The sequence below is a fragment of the Grammomys surdaster genome, unplaced genomic scaffold (assembly GCF_004785775.1).
Source record: "Grammomys surdaster isolate TR1022 unplaced genomic scaffold, NIH_TR_1.0 132, whole genome shotgun sequence".
NCBI lineage: Eukaryota > Metazoa > Chordata > Mammalia > Rodentia > Muridae > Grammomys > Grammomys surdaster.
Window position 1 is genome coordinate 4424713 of NW_021604590.1, and position 18162 is coordinate 4442874.

At 41.4% G+C, this 18162-nt stretch overlaps 1 protein-coding gene across 1 annotated transcript in view; it reads right to left on the reverse strand.

The window, feature by feature from the left end:
* L3mbtl4 (L3MBTL histone methyl-lysine binding protein 4) overlaps positions 1-18162 on the reverse strand; it is a 318439-nt gene that overhangs the window by 178421 nt on the left and 121856 nt on the right. Inside the window, exon 11 of the mRNA XM_028762233.1 lies at positions 9694-9796. Coding sequence (XP_028618066.1) covers positions 9694-9796 — 103 coding nt within the window. The remainder of the gene's footprint in view (positions 1-9693; positions 9797-18162) is intronic.

Here is an 18162-nt window from a genome sequence, read left to right on the forward strand (position 1 = left end):
TTCCTTCCTTCCTTCCTTCCTTCCTTCCTTCCTTCCTTCCTTCCTTCTTACCATCCTTTTTTTCATCAGTCTGTCCTTTTTCTTTCTTTTGTCTTAGAATGTATCTGTGTGTGCCATAATGCATACATGGAGACTGGAGGAAAGTTTGTGGGATTTGGTTCTTTCCTTTCACCCTGTGAGTTCTGGGGATTAAACTCAGGTCATTAGCCTCGGTCAGAATTGCCTTCTGAACCTACCGAACATCTCTGTGGTCGTCAGCTATCTTCCTATTGTGTCTCAAAAATGCAGAAATGATGACTAATGTGATAAATAATTAAGTTTATTTTTTAAAGCTTTGAATTGTTGGTGGAAGTTTTTACAGAAGTATGTCCTGACTGATGTTGGCAGGAAGCACTGAGGCTGAAGAGCACCTGAGCAAGATGTCCTCTCAGGTGAGCCGCACCAATCTGTCACTGACTCAGAGATGATTATCAAGATTCAGGAATAGATTTGGACTGAGTGTACTATTAGAGAGGCTTCACATACTGATAAAGAAGCTGTTTGGACCCTTTCAGTAAAAACATCGCTGTCAGAGCTTCAGGCCCTTGTTGACAGTCTTTAAACACATTACCCATGGCAATGAGAGAAGAAACTACCCCACCACAGAGAAATGAGACCCCATCTACCACAATCATCTTGTTTTACATGTGGATAGACAAGACCCGAAATGATATGAATAAATTCTGGAATTAAAAGGATTAATTAACTTGTTATTACTTAAAAGATAAGCTGATTTGAAATTGTACTACTTTTGAAAAAAATAAAGGATCGTTTTCATTCCAGGGACATTCGTATGTTGTTAAGATCAACTAAAATGTGAGTTCTTTTAAATCATGTTCATCTGTTTACAGTGAGTCCTATTTGCCTTTGAAATACAATCCTAATAATTAGATGAAAGCAGATACACTTAGTCTTGTGAAAAGGAGTGAGGGAGCTGGTCAGAGAGAAGGCCAGGAAGCTTGTGGGGATGGTGTGCACGTGTGTGTGTGTGTGTCTGTGTGTCTAATGCACTCGCTCCAGGAAGAAACCGCAGAGGGGCACAAGATTCTCCAACTCCCAAGAATGTGCCATCAAGTGATTTCATGTTGCTCTTGGGAAACTAACAAAGGCAGAGAGAGAGAGAGAGAGAGAGAGAGAGAGAGAGAGAGAGAGAGAGAGAGAGAGAGGATCCAGTGTCACATGATAAAGATACCATAGGTAAGAATTCAAAAGAAAACCTGAGAATTTAGTGAAAAGACATGGTATCACCCAGAGGAAGACTTTGTCCTAAAGCAATCTAAGAGCATGATAACCGGTGTATGTAGTAAAAACCACATGCAAACATTAGGACACATTTAAAATCACATATACATGCACACACACACAAACTCTCACACTCACACGCATCCATACACATACTCTCAAATACGTGCGTGCACACACACAGACTCACAATACATGCACAAACATATGTGTGCACACACTAACACACACATTTGCATGAATATATGCTCACACATGAATATACACTCACACATGTGTACACACACACTCACATGTGCATACACTCTAATACACATGCATACACACATACACTGACATGTACATACACTCTCATACACATACACTCACATGCACACATACTCTCACACACATGTGAACACACACACTCACATCTACATATACTCTCACACACAAACATACACACACATGCTCATATACTCTCACACACATGCATGCATGCATACATACTCTCACATATACCTGCACACACATACTCACACTCACATCCATAAACTCACATTTCACACACATACACACACACATTTAGTGTGTTCACATACTAACATACACACTCATGTGCACATACACCCTCACACACATGTGTGCACGCGCGCACACACACAGACACACACACATGTACACAAGCTAGTAGAAAACTCTGCCCCATGATAATAAATACTCAAAGCTGAGCTGAGTAGCTGCAATGCAGAAAGAAATCTGAAAGATGAATATCTAGGCTTAAATACCTATTTCCAATCAATTTCCTTCATAGATGAAAGGTGCTTTCTGAGACACAAAGATGTAATATAGCAGACGCCACAGTCAAATTTCAAAAAGTCCTTGACACAGAACAAAAAAAACAAGTGATCAAAAACTGAGGAGACTGTGTCTAAGACTCCTACAGTTCTCCAGAACACCCAGAAAAACAGACAGAAGAAAACTCTGACACTAGGAAGATGACCAATGTTGCTTCTGCCTGCTTCCTTCTCAGAATTAATTATCTGTACTTCTAAGAGACAAGATGAGGGTTAAGGGAAGACAGAGAGGAAAGAAAGAAAAGAAGAAAGAATGTCATGCTGTATTCAGTTAACCTTGCTAGGCAGACTCAGTTAAGAAGCAACCTCCAGGGGTCTGCCCACACCGGTCTGCCCAGTACTGCATCATGACAATGTCACCGTGCTGACTATTACATAAGCACCAAACACAGCTCCTTAACCGAGCTATTTCCTCACCTTTAGCAAGTATTTTTGAACAGTTGGATATAAAATAAATTTGGCACTATCAATATGAGACAAGGTAGAACTCGGAGAAGAGGAGACAGGACAAAGAAGTCATTTCTGACTGATACAAAATCTACAACCCAAAGACAGTGATCACGATACTTTACGCACCCAAAATCATAAACTGCCATTGTATGTCTGAGGAATGAATGTTTGACAACCCGAGAGAGCACTGTGTTAAAAAAAAAATAGTGACAAAGCTGAAAACTAAATATTCTGTCTGATATAACTCAGATATTGGGGGAAAATAATCATGTGAACACATATAATGACTAGAAGCCAGGAAAAATTAAATCCGTTTAAGGCACATACATTGGTATTTGGATTCTCCAAGGTTATTTTTAGTTACCTAAAAATATGTACTATCTTTGTATGTGCGTGCACGATGTGTGTGATGGGCGTGTATGCCAGAAGTGAGGAGGAGACCTTGAGTGGTCTGTTCTTTCCTTCATCCCTCTGTGGGTTCTAAGGATTGAGTGTGGTCTTACACAGCAAGCAGCTCTACCCATTGTGTCTTTACCCATTGCCTGCTTTTATTTTTAAATACTTGTGCTCTATACAAATATTTAATTTTGCCTCTGATATGAAAATTCTAATATTAACCATGAACTTCCAATTTAAGAATATATGTGTGTGTATATATATATATATATATATATATATGTGTGTGTGTGTGTGTGTGTGTGTGTGTGTTGTGTGTGTGTATATACATACATATACATATACTCTATTTCTATCTTTTTAAAGATTCTTTGATAGTTTCATACATATCATGTGATAAACTTTAGTCTTTTTTACCCCTGGTACCCAGACTCATCCTCCTTCTTCTGTTGGAAACTTTCTCCTTCCCAACACACTCCCTTTTACTTTCATGTCTTTATTGTGCGTGTGACTTACTGAGTTCAAATATGATTTTGTATAGAGCACTAACTGGTGGGAGGTTATGACGCAGAACATGGGCAAACTATCAGTGGCTACCCATCCTTTCCCCAGCCACCATTAGCTGGCCATAATCCCTCAGGGAGGGGTGAGGTCTTATGAGCCCTTCCCTCTTCACTGATCAGTGTGGATGGCCAGTCTTATGCAGGTCTTACACATTAGCCACAGTTGCAGCGAGTTCACTTCTATGCTGGTTCTGCCATGTCCACACCTCTGGCTTACTGCTTACATCCTTTTCTTCCTATGTTTCCATGATGTTCCCAGACCTTGGGATGATAGGTATATGTGTATGATATAAATTTTCCATGTAGGCCCATAACTCTACAGTCATTTCTTTCCTACCTTTCTTTGACCAGTTGTGAGCCACTGTATTAGCCACCAGCCCGGGAAAAGAAGACAGGATGAGATCAGCACTAATCTATGGTTGCTATTTTTAATTTTAAGATAGCAGGTCTCCCTTGTTGATGTTTTACTGTGAGTTTGGTTTTCATGGATATTTTAATCTTCTGAATGTATGTAGGACACTTTTTACATAAAGGTAAGCCAACACTATGTATTCTTTCATAGCACTAAGTAGCAGGGGCTTCATGCAACTTGGAATGACAATGACGTGCTCAATAAAATCCTGATAATGTGTCAGAATTCAGTGCTCTTGGAATCAATGTACTAGTTGCTACAGATCTAAGCACTTTACATGCAATTCTCATTTCTTTAAAAAAAAATTGAAAACGTTATTCCACATTCCATAAAGTCAAATTTATAAATTAGCCATTAAGAATTTTACAGCAATAGATAGAAGCAATATTAGGACACCCAGCTAAACTTTTTGTTACCTTATCAATGATTTCACAAAATTGGGTAATTAATCATGTCATTTTGAGAATTGAAAGTATCCCTTAAAGTCAAATTCTCTTTCATACCTCTTGTCCGGGGAAGATTACATTGACAAGTTTATTTTTAAATTCTACTCAGTACAATTTCACTACACAGTATCTCAGAGTCAAGGACAATGGCTGCACAATGACAGGGGACTCAAACAAACATGGCTACACATCACTGAGTCCTTCTCTTGGTATGACAAAGCTTTAATTGAAGGTGGCTTTGAATTAAGAATGACTGTGCCTATGGACTCAAGGCCAGGCTTTGAGACTCCAGTTCAGTCGGTCATTGTAAATTATTGCAGTTTACAGAGACAAATTAAACAGTGAAGATACTTTAGAAGTTGCTTCCCTTTTTATCTCTAGGAGGACAGGTCTATTGTGGAGAATTAACATAGCCACAAAGAGGTAGAAACATGATCATAAACAATTAGGTCAGCTATCATGAGTGTTAAAACAGTTTAGAAGGGGGACAAAAATGTGACAAAGAGGGAAAGGGACTGTATTCATGTCCCTTTATAATAATCTTTTATTTTTCTCCTTACCAAACTGATTAAAGGGTGAAAGTGTAGAGATGTTGTATACAGGAAAGTCATGAGAAAAGAGACATGGCAGAGAAGAAAGGTCAGCAGACTGAGGAAGACAGAAGCAAGTATTCTGTCAGTCAGGGTGTGGGGTAGAGGCTACAGGACACACTAGGAAGTGAAGGAGACTCTCAGGGGACATAGGGGACTCCCATAGTGCATGTAGAACACTCAAAATCACCTCAAGGATATGAAACCCCACACTTCAGAGCAAAAGGTGCCACCCTGTGTTTGCTTGTGCAACATGTTAGTCATGTACGCCTTGCATCCCACACTCATGCAATGGGCCAAAGGCCCCATGTCATAGAGCTGCCAGGTTCTCTGTGTGAAGAATGTAATTATCCATTTCCACATAAATTACTTTTGTACCATTTGTGACAGGGTGGTAGATCAGTTGTCCAAGACTGTTCTATTTTTTTTAATAAAAACACAACTTCTAGTTCATCCTGGATCTTGGCTCAAAAGTTAAGTTTTAATTTTTTAGCCCCAAGATGACTATCTTTAAATATTTCTGTGTTAACAGATACAAATACTTCATTCTATCCGGTATGCAAATTAATTCAAATAAAATGTAAATTGTGTGATAATTGTGTGCCAAAAGTCCCATTTTCTCACAGATAGGAGCTGATGCAGTTTCTTCCAAATAATGGCTTATGCATATTCTACATAAACTTCAAACAGCCTTGAATATTGTTGTTAACCCCTTGAATATTTTAACAAAAATGAAAATAAAGCTGACTGAAATCTGTGTAGACAGGGCCTGTAGGGTCTCCCCGCATGATCTGTTAACATGGTAGAGCATTTTCGTAACTCTTCAGTGCTGACTGTATGTCAATACTCTTATCAGCTGAACAAAATGAGACACTGTCAACTTGTTTTAAGAAGACTTTTACTTCCTTTCAAAATACCATCCCTTCAGTATGAGAACTAGAACTTCTGACACAGTGAGGTAAAAGCAATACTCACTAATTTTATGCACCCCTTGCAGCTTGATAGACTCTCACAGAAACAGAGGCAAACCACCACTGTCCTAGCAGGAGCAGACCGGAGAGACTTCTCAGTTCCCTAGTCTCTGGAAGCAGGGATAGGAGGTGTTTTATACAGGCCATGGTGGTTTAAGTGAGAATGGCCCTCTTGGGTTCATGTGTCTGAATACTTGGTTCCCAGCAGGTGGAACTATTTGGAAAGGATTAGGAGGTGTGGCCTGGAGGAGGTGTGTCACTGGGGGTGGGCTTTGAAATTTAAAAGATTAATGCTGTTCCCAATGTCTGTCTGTCTGTCTGTGTCCTGTCTCTGTCTCTGTGTCTCTGTCTGTCTGATTCTCTCCTCTCTCCTCTCCCCTCCCTCTCCCTCTCCCCCTCCCTCTCCCTCTCCCTCTCTCTCTCTCTCCCTTCCTCTCTCCTTCTCTCCCTCTCTCCCTCTCCTCTCTCAGCCTGCCATCTGTTATGCAAATGTGAGCTCTTAGCTGTTCCTACCAACATGTTCCACCATCATTGATGCTAATCTTCTGCAACTGTAAGTCCAAATTAACTACTTTCCTTTACAAGTTACCTGGGTCATGATGTCTCACAACAAATAAACTGATAAGTGGATGCCTGCCCTCCCTGAGTGCAGCTGGTTGGGGAATATGCTTTTGGTTTTATTTCCTTTCTCTTTGACTATAATAATTGCCTAACAATCTTTGGGAAAACATTTTAAAATGATGCCTTTGGGGTCCAAAAAATAAATCTATGCCAAGAAGGAAAAGTACTTTTGTTTAGACTATATAAGGTTTTTTTTTCTTTAAATTTCTCAGGAACTTCTCAAGCTATGGCTGGCTCTGGAGTTCATCTGGGTGTGAGTAAAAGGGAGGTAAAAAGTCCTCACCTGCTTTTTACCTTCTTTTTGATTATAGGAACAGCATTCATGATAATCCCTGTGGGTGTGAGATGGAGCATTTCTAACAGGCTTGTGCCTGGACCAAGTGGATGTGTGTGTGTGTGTGTGTGTGTGTGTGTGTGAACAGACACCATCACACACAGGAAGTGAAGAATGGTACTTCTAAACTTTTAAAGTTGGGTAAGGCTTAAGCCACAATAACACAAAGAGCATTGAAGCAAACTCCAGACACTGGAGAGAACACAGCATACCTCTTCAGTTAATTGCAAGTCAGTTTAAATGTTTTTTCAGGCTACACAAGCAGCAAATTGATTATTAAAGCCAGGGTATGGATGTCCACTATGGCTAGAGCTTCCCACATTGCCCGAGCTCCCCACTCTCCAGTGACTGTCGTCCTATAGGCTATACAACTCCCCTGGCCAGGTTGGCCTCATTTACAATATAAAAAGTTGTTAGTGGAAGTAAGACTCCAGGCTTTCTGCTTAAACGTAAGTTTGGATTTTTATTTATATTATGGATTTACTTACATGCCTTGTAGATCTTTAGTAAGCATGTAAGTGTAAAAAGTCTGATTCTTAAACTTTTTTTCTTTTCTAAAATGAGAAAATAAGCTAACTACAGCTGTTTATTCTTGTCCGTTTTCATTTCTGAATCCCTGGTATTGGGAAACTCCTGTACACTTTGCCTTTACTTATTCAAGCCCTGCTGTGTCATAAACAGGCCCACATCTATACAAGAGCTGTAACCCAACTGAATGGCAACATGTCTCTGGAGCAGCCCCAAGCATTTGTGAGTTTGGGAGGTGGGGTAATGTCTCATGGCTCCAAATTCACTAGGATGTCCCATTTTTGCCCTGTTGTACATGTGTGGTATTTTGTTTTGTTTTGCTCTCTATGCTTTGCTCATTGTTGCTTTATATTCTAGGTCATGGAACCAAATTCAGGAAGACTATTTGGTAGATAAAACACCTCAAACACTCTCATATCAATGATTGAACAATACAATTAAAAGCAGCAAACAGGCTCTGTTTCAGACATACTGGATCAGTAAAGAGTTCAGAGAAGGTTCTCGAACAGGGAAATAATTACCCATGGACAGTGGCCACTTCAGAATCCAGCCAGAAAGGGTGAGACAATGAAGTTACACAGTGATGCTGGCAAGGCAGCTTGCAAGAAGAGGAAAACATGGGAGATACTGCTGGGGCCCGGAACTTCGAAAATGTTCTAGCACCTCAGCTCCACAACAAGACATTGTCAGAGAGCTTTGGAAAGGACTGACTGCAACATTATGACTTGGGTATGTTGAAAGACAATGGTTTAAATTGTTCTAAAGTAAGCACCAAGAAAAGCCTGTCACTCCAAAAATCACAACGAAGACAGAATACTCTGTGAGTGTATTGGCTATTCCCGGTTGTCAACTTGACTATATCGGGAATGAATTACAATCTAGAATTGGAAGGCTCACCTGTGATCCAGATCTTGAGGCTGGGAGATACAAGTTTCTGACCTGGATCTTGGCATGGAGATCTTGAGGCATAGTGGTTCTGAATCCCAGGAGACTAAGGCAAGGGAATCTCTGAGTTCAAGGTCAGCATAGGACAAAACAAGCCCCAGATCCAGGCATGGTGGTAAACACTATTAATCTGGGCCACACCTTCTGCTGGAGACCCACATAAGGACACTGGAAGAAGGAAGATTTGCTCTTCTTTACCTGCTTGCATTTACTTGCCAGCACATCTGTTGGCATCTACTAACCTTGTGGGACTGAGCAACTGCTGGGTCCTTGGGCTTCCCATTCACAGCTGACCATTGTTGGGGAGTTGGACTACAGACTGTAAGTCGCCATAACAAATTCCCTTACTACGTAGAGACTACCCATAAGTTCTGTGACTCTAGAGAGCCCTGACTAATACAGTGAGACTCTCTTGAGTACGTCAAATGGAACTCTGTGGTGGCAGAACTGTCTTACGTGTCTTAGCCACAGATGACTACTCAGCACTTGAAACATGGCTATGAGGCTATGATGGGAGAGGATATTTTCAAATTATCTAGTTTTAATGAATTTAAAATGAAGCAGAATCTTGGGGCTAGTGAACACCAGATTGGATTTTACAGATCAGACCACACCACACACACACACACACACATGTTTAAGCATATACACAGGCCAACTTAATGTCAGGCAAATTTAATATCGGTTCTTTTCAGTTTTAATTTACATTCTTTTACTAGATCATTAATATGAATAGCTCATCTATGAATAACTTTACAAACTAATAGGGACAGAAACAATGGGAAAGCCTCCTGCGTTTATTCAATTATATTTCTTTTGTAAGTGCCATGTACTTTGCATTCTTTTGAACACCTAAGAGATGGAAAATAATTTCACTTTCATTTCACATTCCTTAACAGGATCATCTATTTGGCACATAAATAAAAAGGAGAAAAAAATAATTTAAAGTAAACAGAAAACAGGTTAAAAAAGCAAAGTGTTTCTGGGATTTTCTACAAGAAAGACTCAGCGGGTATGGAGATGAGTGAGAACAAGCAGAGATAGATACAGGCAGGGGAAGATTTCAGAGAGGGGGCACTTTAGGGAAACCCTACACAGCAGAGGTTTAGGGGCTTCAAGTCAGACTTAGAAATGTCTCTGCAGCCCACAACCCTCCAAAGTTAGAAGAGAACAGATAGAAGGGCTGGCTAAGGAAGCATCTCAGCATCTCAGCAGAGGAGAAAGACCAGAGATGGACCAGCAGGCTCTGAGATTCAGTTATGACAGGCCCTCATTCACCTCTAAAATGATTTAAGTAAAAAAAAACATATATATCTTTACCTGTGGTGTCCTGCATAACGTGGACCACGGATATGGCCTATCCCTCGGCACCCAGGAGTAGGACATGCAGGTTGACCTGGAAGGATTTTCACATGCTTTGACCCTTCAGGAAGTAAAAGAACATAGCTTGAAAAACTGTCACTGAAGAATTGGAAATTCTGAGATATGTAAATGATGTTAAGCGAAACACTACAAACTAAAACAAATGATCATCAAAACCACTGAGGACTGATGATTTATAAAATGGTGTGGCAGCGCCAGCGACGGCTGTCACAGGCGCCACTACAGCACAGCTCCTTCATGGAGAAGAAAATTAATAGGCATTGAAAAAATTTTAAAAGGAGATATAAGGAAGCTCACTTATTTTTCAGAGATAAGTAATGGTAAAGGCCACACAGCCACAAGCTGATGATTGAGCTCCATGTATCTCTATAACCAAGCCAGTAAGCGGGGATGCAGAGCCCAGCATCTTCTCCCTAGTGCACACGCGCGCACACACGTGAGTGCATGCACACACACACACAAACACACATTTACACACAAACGTGTGCACACAGACACACATAGCCCAGACATACACACACAGACACACATTCACACTCACTCACACACACAGACACAACACAGAGAGACACACACGTGCACACACATACACTTACACACACACACACATACACAGAGACCCAGACACAGATACACATTCACACACAGAGACATAACACTCACACACCCACCCAAGCACGCATACAGCTCATGGAATATTTCATCCTATACCCCCTTACTAACTTAGGAGACACGTGCCTTAACCCTAAGCTTTCCTTCCCTTTCCAGGCTCTCACAGGTCTACCTCAGGCCCAGCAAGCCTTCCCATTCTCTGGATCAATATTTCCTCATCTTCTAGCTCCAGTACCTTCTGATTGCTGTGTGAAGACATACTTCCTACAGCCCTGTACAGGAGGCCTTCTTCTCTGGGCACCCATGTGGCAGACATGAGTCTTCCCCTCCCCCTGACCCCCTCCTCCTCTCCCAGACCTCCTGACTCCTATCTTCTTGGCCACAATCACCAATTTCACTCTCACGAATTGGTGTGTGTTACTATGTCACTGGGGAAGACTGTGGCTTCCAAATCACAGACCTTCACTTCATTCTGTTTCCAACAGCTGGGCCAGGTAATCTCAGAGGCCACCTACTTCCTGTCCATGTGTACAACCCCACTACTAGAACTAATGACCTCTTCTCCCGTGGCCATACACAGTACACCACACTGGGACTGCTCTGCTCCACACTTACTGAAACAGCAGTCCAGCTAATGGTAGCAGCCTGTCTCCATCTCTCTGGCTTGCTTGGGAGCCCCAGCTGATCTGAACCCCATCAGTGGGTTTTTCAGGTCATCTATTTCCTTGCCTCAGGACCCTCACACCGGAAGCCCACTCCCTCATCTAAGGATCTATTTGTCATGCTTTGCTATCCTATTGCAAATAACTGGGGCTCAAACTCCTTTGAATCTGACTATTTGTCACTCTAGCTATGGGAAGGGGAAACTTAGGTCAACGCAATCAGGCTACCCCCAATTGTTTTCCATAACTGCATTCTGGGAGGTGGAGTAAGTGACAACCGTGCATAGTGCTGACTGCACAAAATCCTCCACTCACCTCCTGGCTCTGCTCTAGGCAGCTGATCCTGGAAGCTGCCAACTGAGAAAGCAGGAATCAGTGGACAGGAACTGTCCTCTCTCCTGCCTGCGCATTCTCATGGCCGGTTCCCTCCCCCCTTTCCACTGCAATGCAGGGAGCATTCTCTTCTCTTCAAAGTAATCTCCTCACTAGTTTTGCGTGGACTCAGTGTTTGGGTCTTCAGCATCTTGGGACTATTACATTGAGTAACTAGCCAGAATTTAACTACAATCCAGCTTTGTAGATTACACAAAGAAAACAGAAACAATAGAGCTCATATTCCTCCCTCCCTCCCCAATGGTGTTCACTCTCTCCCCTTTGCAGACTGACACTTCGAAGAGTGGCCTCTGCTCCTTGCTTCAGACCTCACTACTAACCCACACTAATCTATCCTCCTTGATCATCAATAACCTCAACATAGGAAACCTACTTCAATTACAAATTAAATAATGACTCATTTGCTACCCACTTATTTTGCTAGAGGATGTGAACTTGAATCTGTTTTGCCTCTGTCAAACCAATATCTAGTCTGACATACAACTGGCCTTTTGTAAGTGATTACAAATGAATTTTGGTAGAATAAACTAGAGTTTTTCTTGTGACATGCTCACAGGCTAGACAAGAAGCTTACTTGTGACTATAAATTCATAACCCAGAGTGATTGTATTGCATGAAGTACTAAGCAAGGCTGGGTGATATTTTGAATCCCAGGCTTGGTGATATTAGAACAAATACTTTAAAATCTCATACATTTACTGGACAACAGACAACTATCTTAGATACTTTCTGAGCTGGAAACAACTTGAAGGACAAATGTAGAAAACCAAGAATTGCCTCATCCAGGGCTAAGCATAGCTCAGAGCTACACAGCAAGTGCTTGCCTATGGGCCCCAGGCCCGCAGTGCAGTAAACTGCCTCCAGGAAACATCTTAAAAAACAAACAAATAAAAACTAACTCTTAAACAAGCCAGAGGCTCTGATAATTAAAAATTCAAAGTCCTTAGTTAAGAAATATGCTTTGAGCTGAAAGGATTTGAGGCCCCATGGGGAGAGCAACAATACCAACCAACCAGAGCTCCCAGGGTCTAAACCACCAGTCTGGGAGCACATAGGGAAGGTCCCATGGCTCCAGCTGTATATGTAGGGGAGGATGGCAGGTGGGAAGGGAGGTCCTTGGTCCAGTGAAGGCTGGATGCCCCAGTGTGGGGAGGTGGGAGTGGGTGAGTGGGGGCACATCTTTATAGAAGCAGGAGGTTCCTGGGTGTGTGTAGGGGAATGGGGAAAGGGGATCACAGCTGAAATGTAAATAAAATATCCAATTAAAAAAAGAATAATTTTTACAGTTAAAAACATATGCTTCGACCCCATTTAGTAAAAAGGAATCTTTTAACTTATTATATAAGCAAAGGGATGCATGAGAGAAGAAGCAAGGATACAAAGAAGACTTCTTCCCATCTTTGTCTCGTGATTTCCACACGTTGTGTACACTGTATGAGATCACACAGCTGTCTCAGAGGCCAAAACAAAGCAAGCAAAAACCATTTCCATCACCCTAATGCCTCTCCATGAATAATGTGCCACATGCAGGAAATGCTAATTAATAGTATTTTCTGTAATATTTTAATGCCCTGGACTAAGTTAAAGTTTGGGATGATACTTTTAATATTAATCCTAGCTTTGTGTCTCTGATCCCTGATGGGCACCATATTTCTCTCCTTGTTAGAGCTGAGGGGAGAGGCACGGCCTGGATGATTGGAGGAAGGTTATCACATTCAGACCACCGCAGAAGACAACACAAAGAATAAAGAAGGACACGAAATAATAATGCATTGACCCCAGACACTTCCCCACTGAGTTCTGAATGCTAAATGATTGGTGGTCAACTCTCTGTTGGGGGGGAAGTAACCTATAAATTCTGGAACATTTTTCATCACCAACTCTAAGATAAAAGAGGCCTATGATCAAGTTAGTGTACTTTTTCCCCCCTCCGTAAAATAGTATTTTTGCCAAGAACATCTTTCTTGTAATTGGAAATGTAAGTCTTGAGAAAATGTTTCCCTCCTCTAAATTATTTTTCATTGTTTCCTGGAATCATCTTGTCTTATCTTCTGCTGTCTCCTGTCTCTCTTGGATAGAGGGAGAACATTCACATCTAACTTGTTACCACTGTGACTCTGGCAGCCCTTCACACAATGACTGATCCAGGGTGGCTACTCTGTAGGGGTGCTTTCTGAATAAATACCAACAATAACAACTAACATTGCATCCCTTGCTGGTAGGGAAGACTTACCACAGCCATGTGAATAATCACTGCTTTAGTCTTGATTCAATTCAAGTTCAGAAGTGTATCTCTGACCCTCTAAGTACTATGAGCCACTTGCTGTGTCAAATCTAAGTTTCCTTGGACATGGGTAAACGGAAGGGCCAGGGTCTTTTTGTAATGGCAAAGGAGAATTTAAAAAAAAAGTTTGCATAAACTAGAAATTACCTGTACCTGTTCATCCTAACATGAGACAAATGGGACCTCCAAGTCTCAGGGATTCTGTAGTCACTGACAGATAGGCTGCTCACCCTAAATTCATGCTGTCCTTTTTCACTAACTTTTATTTTAGATCGTCATGAGCCCATCTAAAGGTGACACCCATTTGGGATTTCCACCGCAGTAAGACCTGTTAGAAGTACGAGGTATCACTGTCCTGTCTCATCTGTCTCTGAATTCCTCAAAAGGAAGATGTGAACTCCCTGAGGTGACAGACAGAAGGACAGAAACAAAAAGCACTGGGAAGAGGACGAAAACACACCTTCGACCTCAAACGCTGACAGCCCTCAGACCCGCCATCAGAGAAGAAACATGGAGTACAAAGGGCCCTCTTTGAAAAACTGCTGTGAACGTATTCTGCAATTCTAGAAGCTGAAGAATATTAAGCTCAAATAGCAATTCTGTTGTTGTTTTTCCTTTGTTAAAACCAAGCAATTTCACCCCCGCTTTTTTTTTTTTTAAAGGCATGAGATCTATTACATGTTAGACCAGACATGATGGGAACCGTCAAAGCAGTAAGAGATTGTACTGATTGCTGGGAAGCCAGAAAGGAAGCTGTCCTTATTTCTAAGTGCCTTTCCTGGTGACCAAGGAATATAATCCACTGTGAAAGGGATGGATTTTTGCATCCAGAATAATCAGAGACTGGGGCCATCCTCCCTACAGCCTCAAATTGGCTTCTCTCAGTAGCATCGCTTGTGTGGGTGTACAGAAACCTCAGAACAGTGACAGAGTTAACACAGATGAAAACAAATGAAGAACACAAGTCCATATAAATGCACATCAGTCCAGATAGCCCAGAGCCTGCATCAGAGAAGCAGGACCAGACTGCAACGTCCTTGTCTTCACACCACCGCTGATGACTCCTTGCTGAAAACACACTTAACCTACTTCCTTTAATAGCTTTTAAATAACACGGCATTAGCTCTCTGCCGCAACACACAAACACTGCTGCTTGGAAAGGTAGACAGATTTAAATGTCGCCGATAACAGAAACGTGAGGATACTTTATCCATTCTTGTTTTTAAAAATGACCACGGAGGCTTTACTTGTTCGCTTCAAGAAGGAGTATGTATTCAAGTATCATCTGTTACCCAGTATTCCACAATCTCAAGATACATCACCAACAAAATGGAAAGGCCGGGTCTTGGAGCTTAGCTTCTGCTGACATAAATAGAATAAAGAATCAGTAAGAGGCTGGGCATGACACTTGGGAGTGAAGGTGGTATGCAGGCACGCACCGGGGAGCAAGGACAAGAATATGGGGGTGGGGATGTGTCTTAAGACAGGGTAGTCAGGGTCCCGCAGTTACTAAAATGAGCGATGAGGACACCAGCAGAGTACCTGAGCCACTGGGACAAGGGAAGACAGCGGTGAGTGATGACGTGGTTGAGACAGAAGAGTTTTCGGTCGTTTTGGGATGGATTGAACAAACCAGAAGTACAAAATGGAGAATGAGCTGATAAGACGACCCTGCTGACCTCCACTTACTTCCTGTTCCGGGCCAAGCTTGAGCAGGCTGTCTGTAAACTCTCCAGCAGCAAGCTCCCAAGAGGCAAGGCCTGAATGGCAGAGTGGACGCTGACCGCCCAAGGGATGGGATGGAATTCCCACGGAGTTCATGCCAATAAACGAAAGTCTCAGGACCACAAACTGGAAATGCTTATGCATAGACCCAGAGAGGGCCAGGAGGAAGGCTAAGAGTATCTCCAGGGAAGGAAACCCGGGAGAGAACACCAGAGAATCACGGAGACCAAGACGCCAAGGGAGAACCACTGAGCATCCCACCTGCTCCTGGGTTTAGCAAAGACTATTTTCATGAAAGATGAGGAGACAGTGGGAGCAGAGAAGAAGTTAAGATTGAGAATTTAGTTTCAGGATTTCTTACTTGGAAGGTGGGAATAAAATGATTACTGAAGAATGGTCTTACGGTTAAAATATCATGTTCATTAATCTTTTTATTATGATAAAATAAAATATTATTTTATTATTCTTTTGTCTGAGAGATGATAGTAATTCCTTAGTAGAGGGTAAAGAGGTAATATCAGAAAAGCCATAAACACAGCAGGGACAAACAGAGGCAAATCCAGAGTATGCACAGGGGCTGCCACAACCCTTGTGGGGACAATAGAAGTTCCCAAGGAACCTTCTGTGTTCTCAGCAAAGACAGTGAGGTCATCAGTGGAGCATGGGAAGAGGGACCAGAAAGATACCTCACAACTAGAAATAAAGTAGATAAAATAAGCTGTTCATGAATGCACATCCATTCTTTCAAGTAAGTAAAGTTTTATGGCCTCTATTTCAAATTAGAAACTGTTAAGCTAGATCCTGCTTTTCCTCTAACCCACCCTATCTAACATAAATATTTGTACTTAGCAAAATTTTAGTGAAATAATTATCATTTTATGTGGGAGAATGCAAATAATAAGTGCCATCTTTAAAGTGTAATTACTGGTCATTCACATGATCCTCTCCTGACTAATGAAATTAGAGGTGACCAATACCTATTGTACTAGAATAAATAATTTCTCAAGCAGAAGGACTTTGAGTAACCAAAGATCATGGTTGCTTATCTTAAAGTTTCTGGATGTAATGTTTTAATGTGTGTATAGAATGGGAAGATAATGGTTAAGTGGAACCACAAAAAGGAATTTTTGAAAATTCCCTAAAATGTAAATTTTATATTTCCTTGCTAATCTAGAAAAAAAAAACTGCTTGTAAAGGTGGCTTAAGCATCTTGGTAGCACAGGAAATCATTTTGAACTGTGGCAGTCCTGAGGAACAGCGTGTGCAACAGTAACCTCTGACATAGCAGAGGTAAGGAAGACACATAAAAATGATTTCCCAAACGTCCCTACCACAGACCTGATAGCATTTCCTAGCAGCTAAGGAAAGGGGGAATACTATCTTGGATATAATTTATTTATAAAGAATAAGAAGTCACTTTTCTAATGAAGAACAGGAAAATGTTTTCTTAGCAAAATTGTGAAGTGGCTTTATTGTACATCAAGTTTTATACAAGTCATGAATTACACAGGGCTCCTTGAAACATACGTTGTGACCTGTAAACAGAACTTTGGAGGAAAATAAGATGTTCTAACTCAGTATCTAAACAAACATCTTAGACTGAGCTATGTATATGAGGGGCAGAACTATCTATCAGTCTGTCTGTCTGTCTACTTATTCATCTATCACCCATCACCTGTCTATAATCTATCTATCTATCTATCTATCTATCTATCTATCTATCTATCATCTATCTATCTATCTATCTATCTATCATCTATCTATCCACATACATACAAACACACACATACATACCTAGATACATATAAACATATATGCATGCATATATATACACATGCATGTAAGTATGATGACATTTAAAAAGGACACCTTACAAATTAAATTTGAGATATTTCTCCATTCAAATATACCACAGCATTTCAATCTAAAGAATTTATCCCCCAATGTATTATTATCTCTAACTATTTAAACACACAAAATTAGGTTTCTGATGTAGAACAGTATAGGCTTTCATGGAGATGCTTCTAACCCCTTAATCAGCCAGGAGAAAGGCTCTTCTGCAGCTGTACACCAGGACAGAATTGGGAGACGCCCTGTGCACTGGCTTATCTGTGATTTACTCGAGCGGTTCTTTATAGAGGGGGCTCTTCACTGCTCATCCGCTGTGTGCTCTGTAAATACTTCTCCCATTTCTTCGGGTTGCCTCTCTATAGTCTCCCTCATCCTTTTCCACTACATTGCCACTGGTTTGGTTTTTTTTTTCTTTTGTTGCCTGTGTTGTGAAATTCAGAAGCTTACTGTTAAGACCATTGCCAGAGTCTGGCAGTTACAAGCCCGAGATCCTAACTCTAGGGAGATTTAGGAAGAGAACCTGACTAAGGTTGAGGCCAGCTGGGTCTTAGTGAGTTCCTGGTCAGGACGACCACATAGGTATAGCTTGTCTCAGAGCAAAGCTGCAGATAAGCAAAACGATGCCAAGGATCTGCTTCTCTGTGCTTTCTTCTAGAAGGTTTGCAGCTTCAGGCCTTAACACTTAAGCTGTAAATGTATTTTAAGTTAATTTATGCATACAATGTAAGGGTCTAATTTAATTTTTTCTCCATGTGGAGTATTTGGAACAGTTTCTGACCAAATCCTCTCTCCATCTCTCTCTCTCTCTCTCTCTCTCTCTCTCTCTCTCTCTCTCTCTCGCTCTCTCGCTCTCTCGCTCTCTCGCTCTCTCGCTCTCTC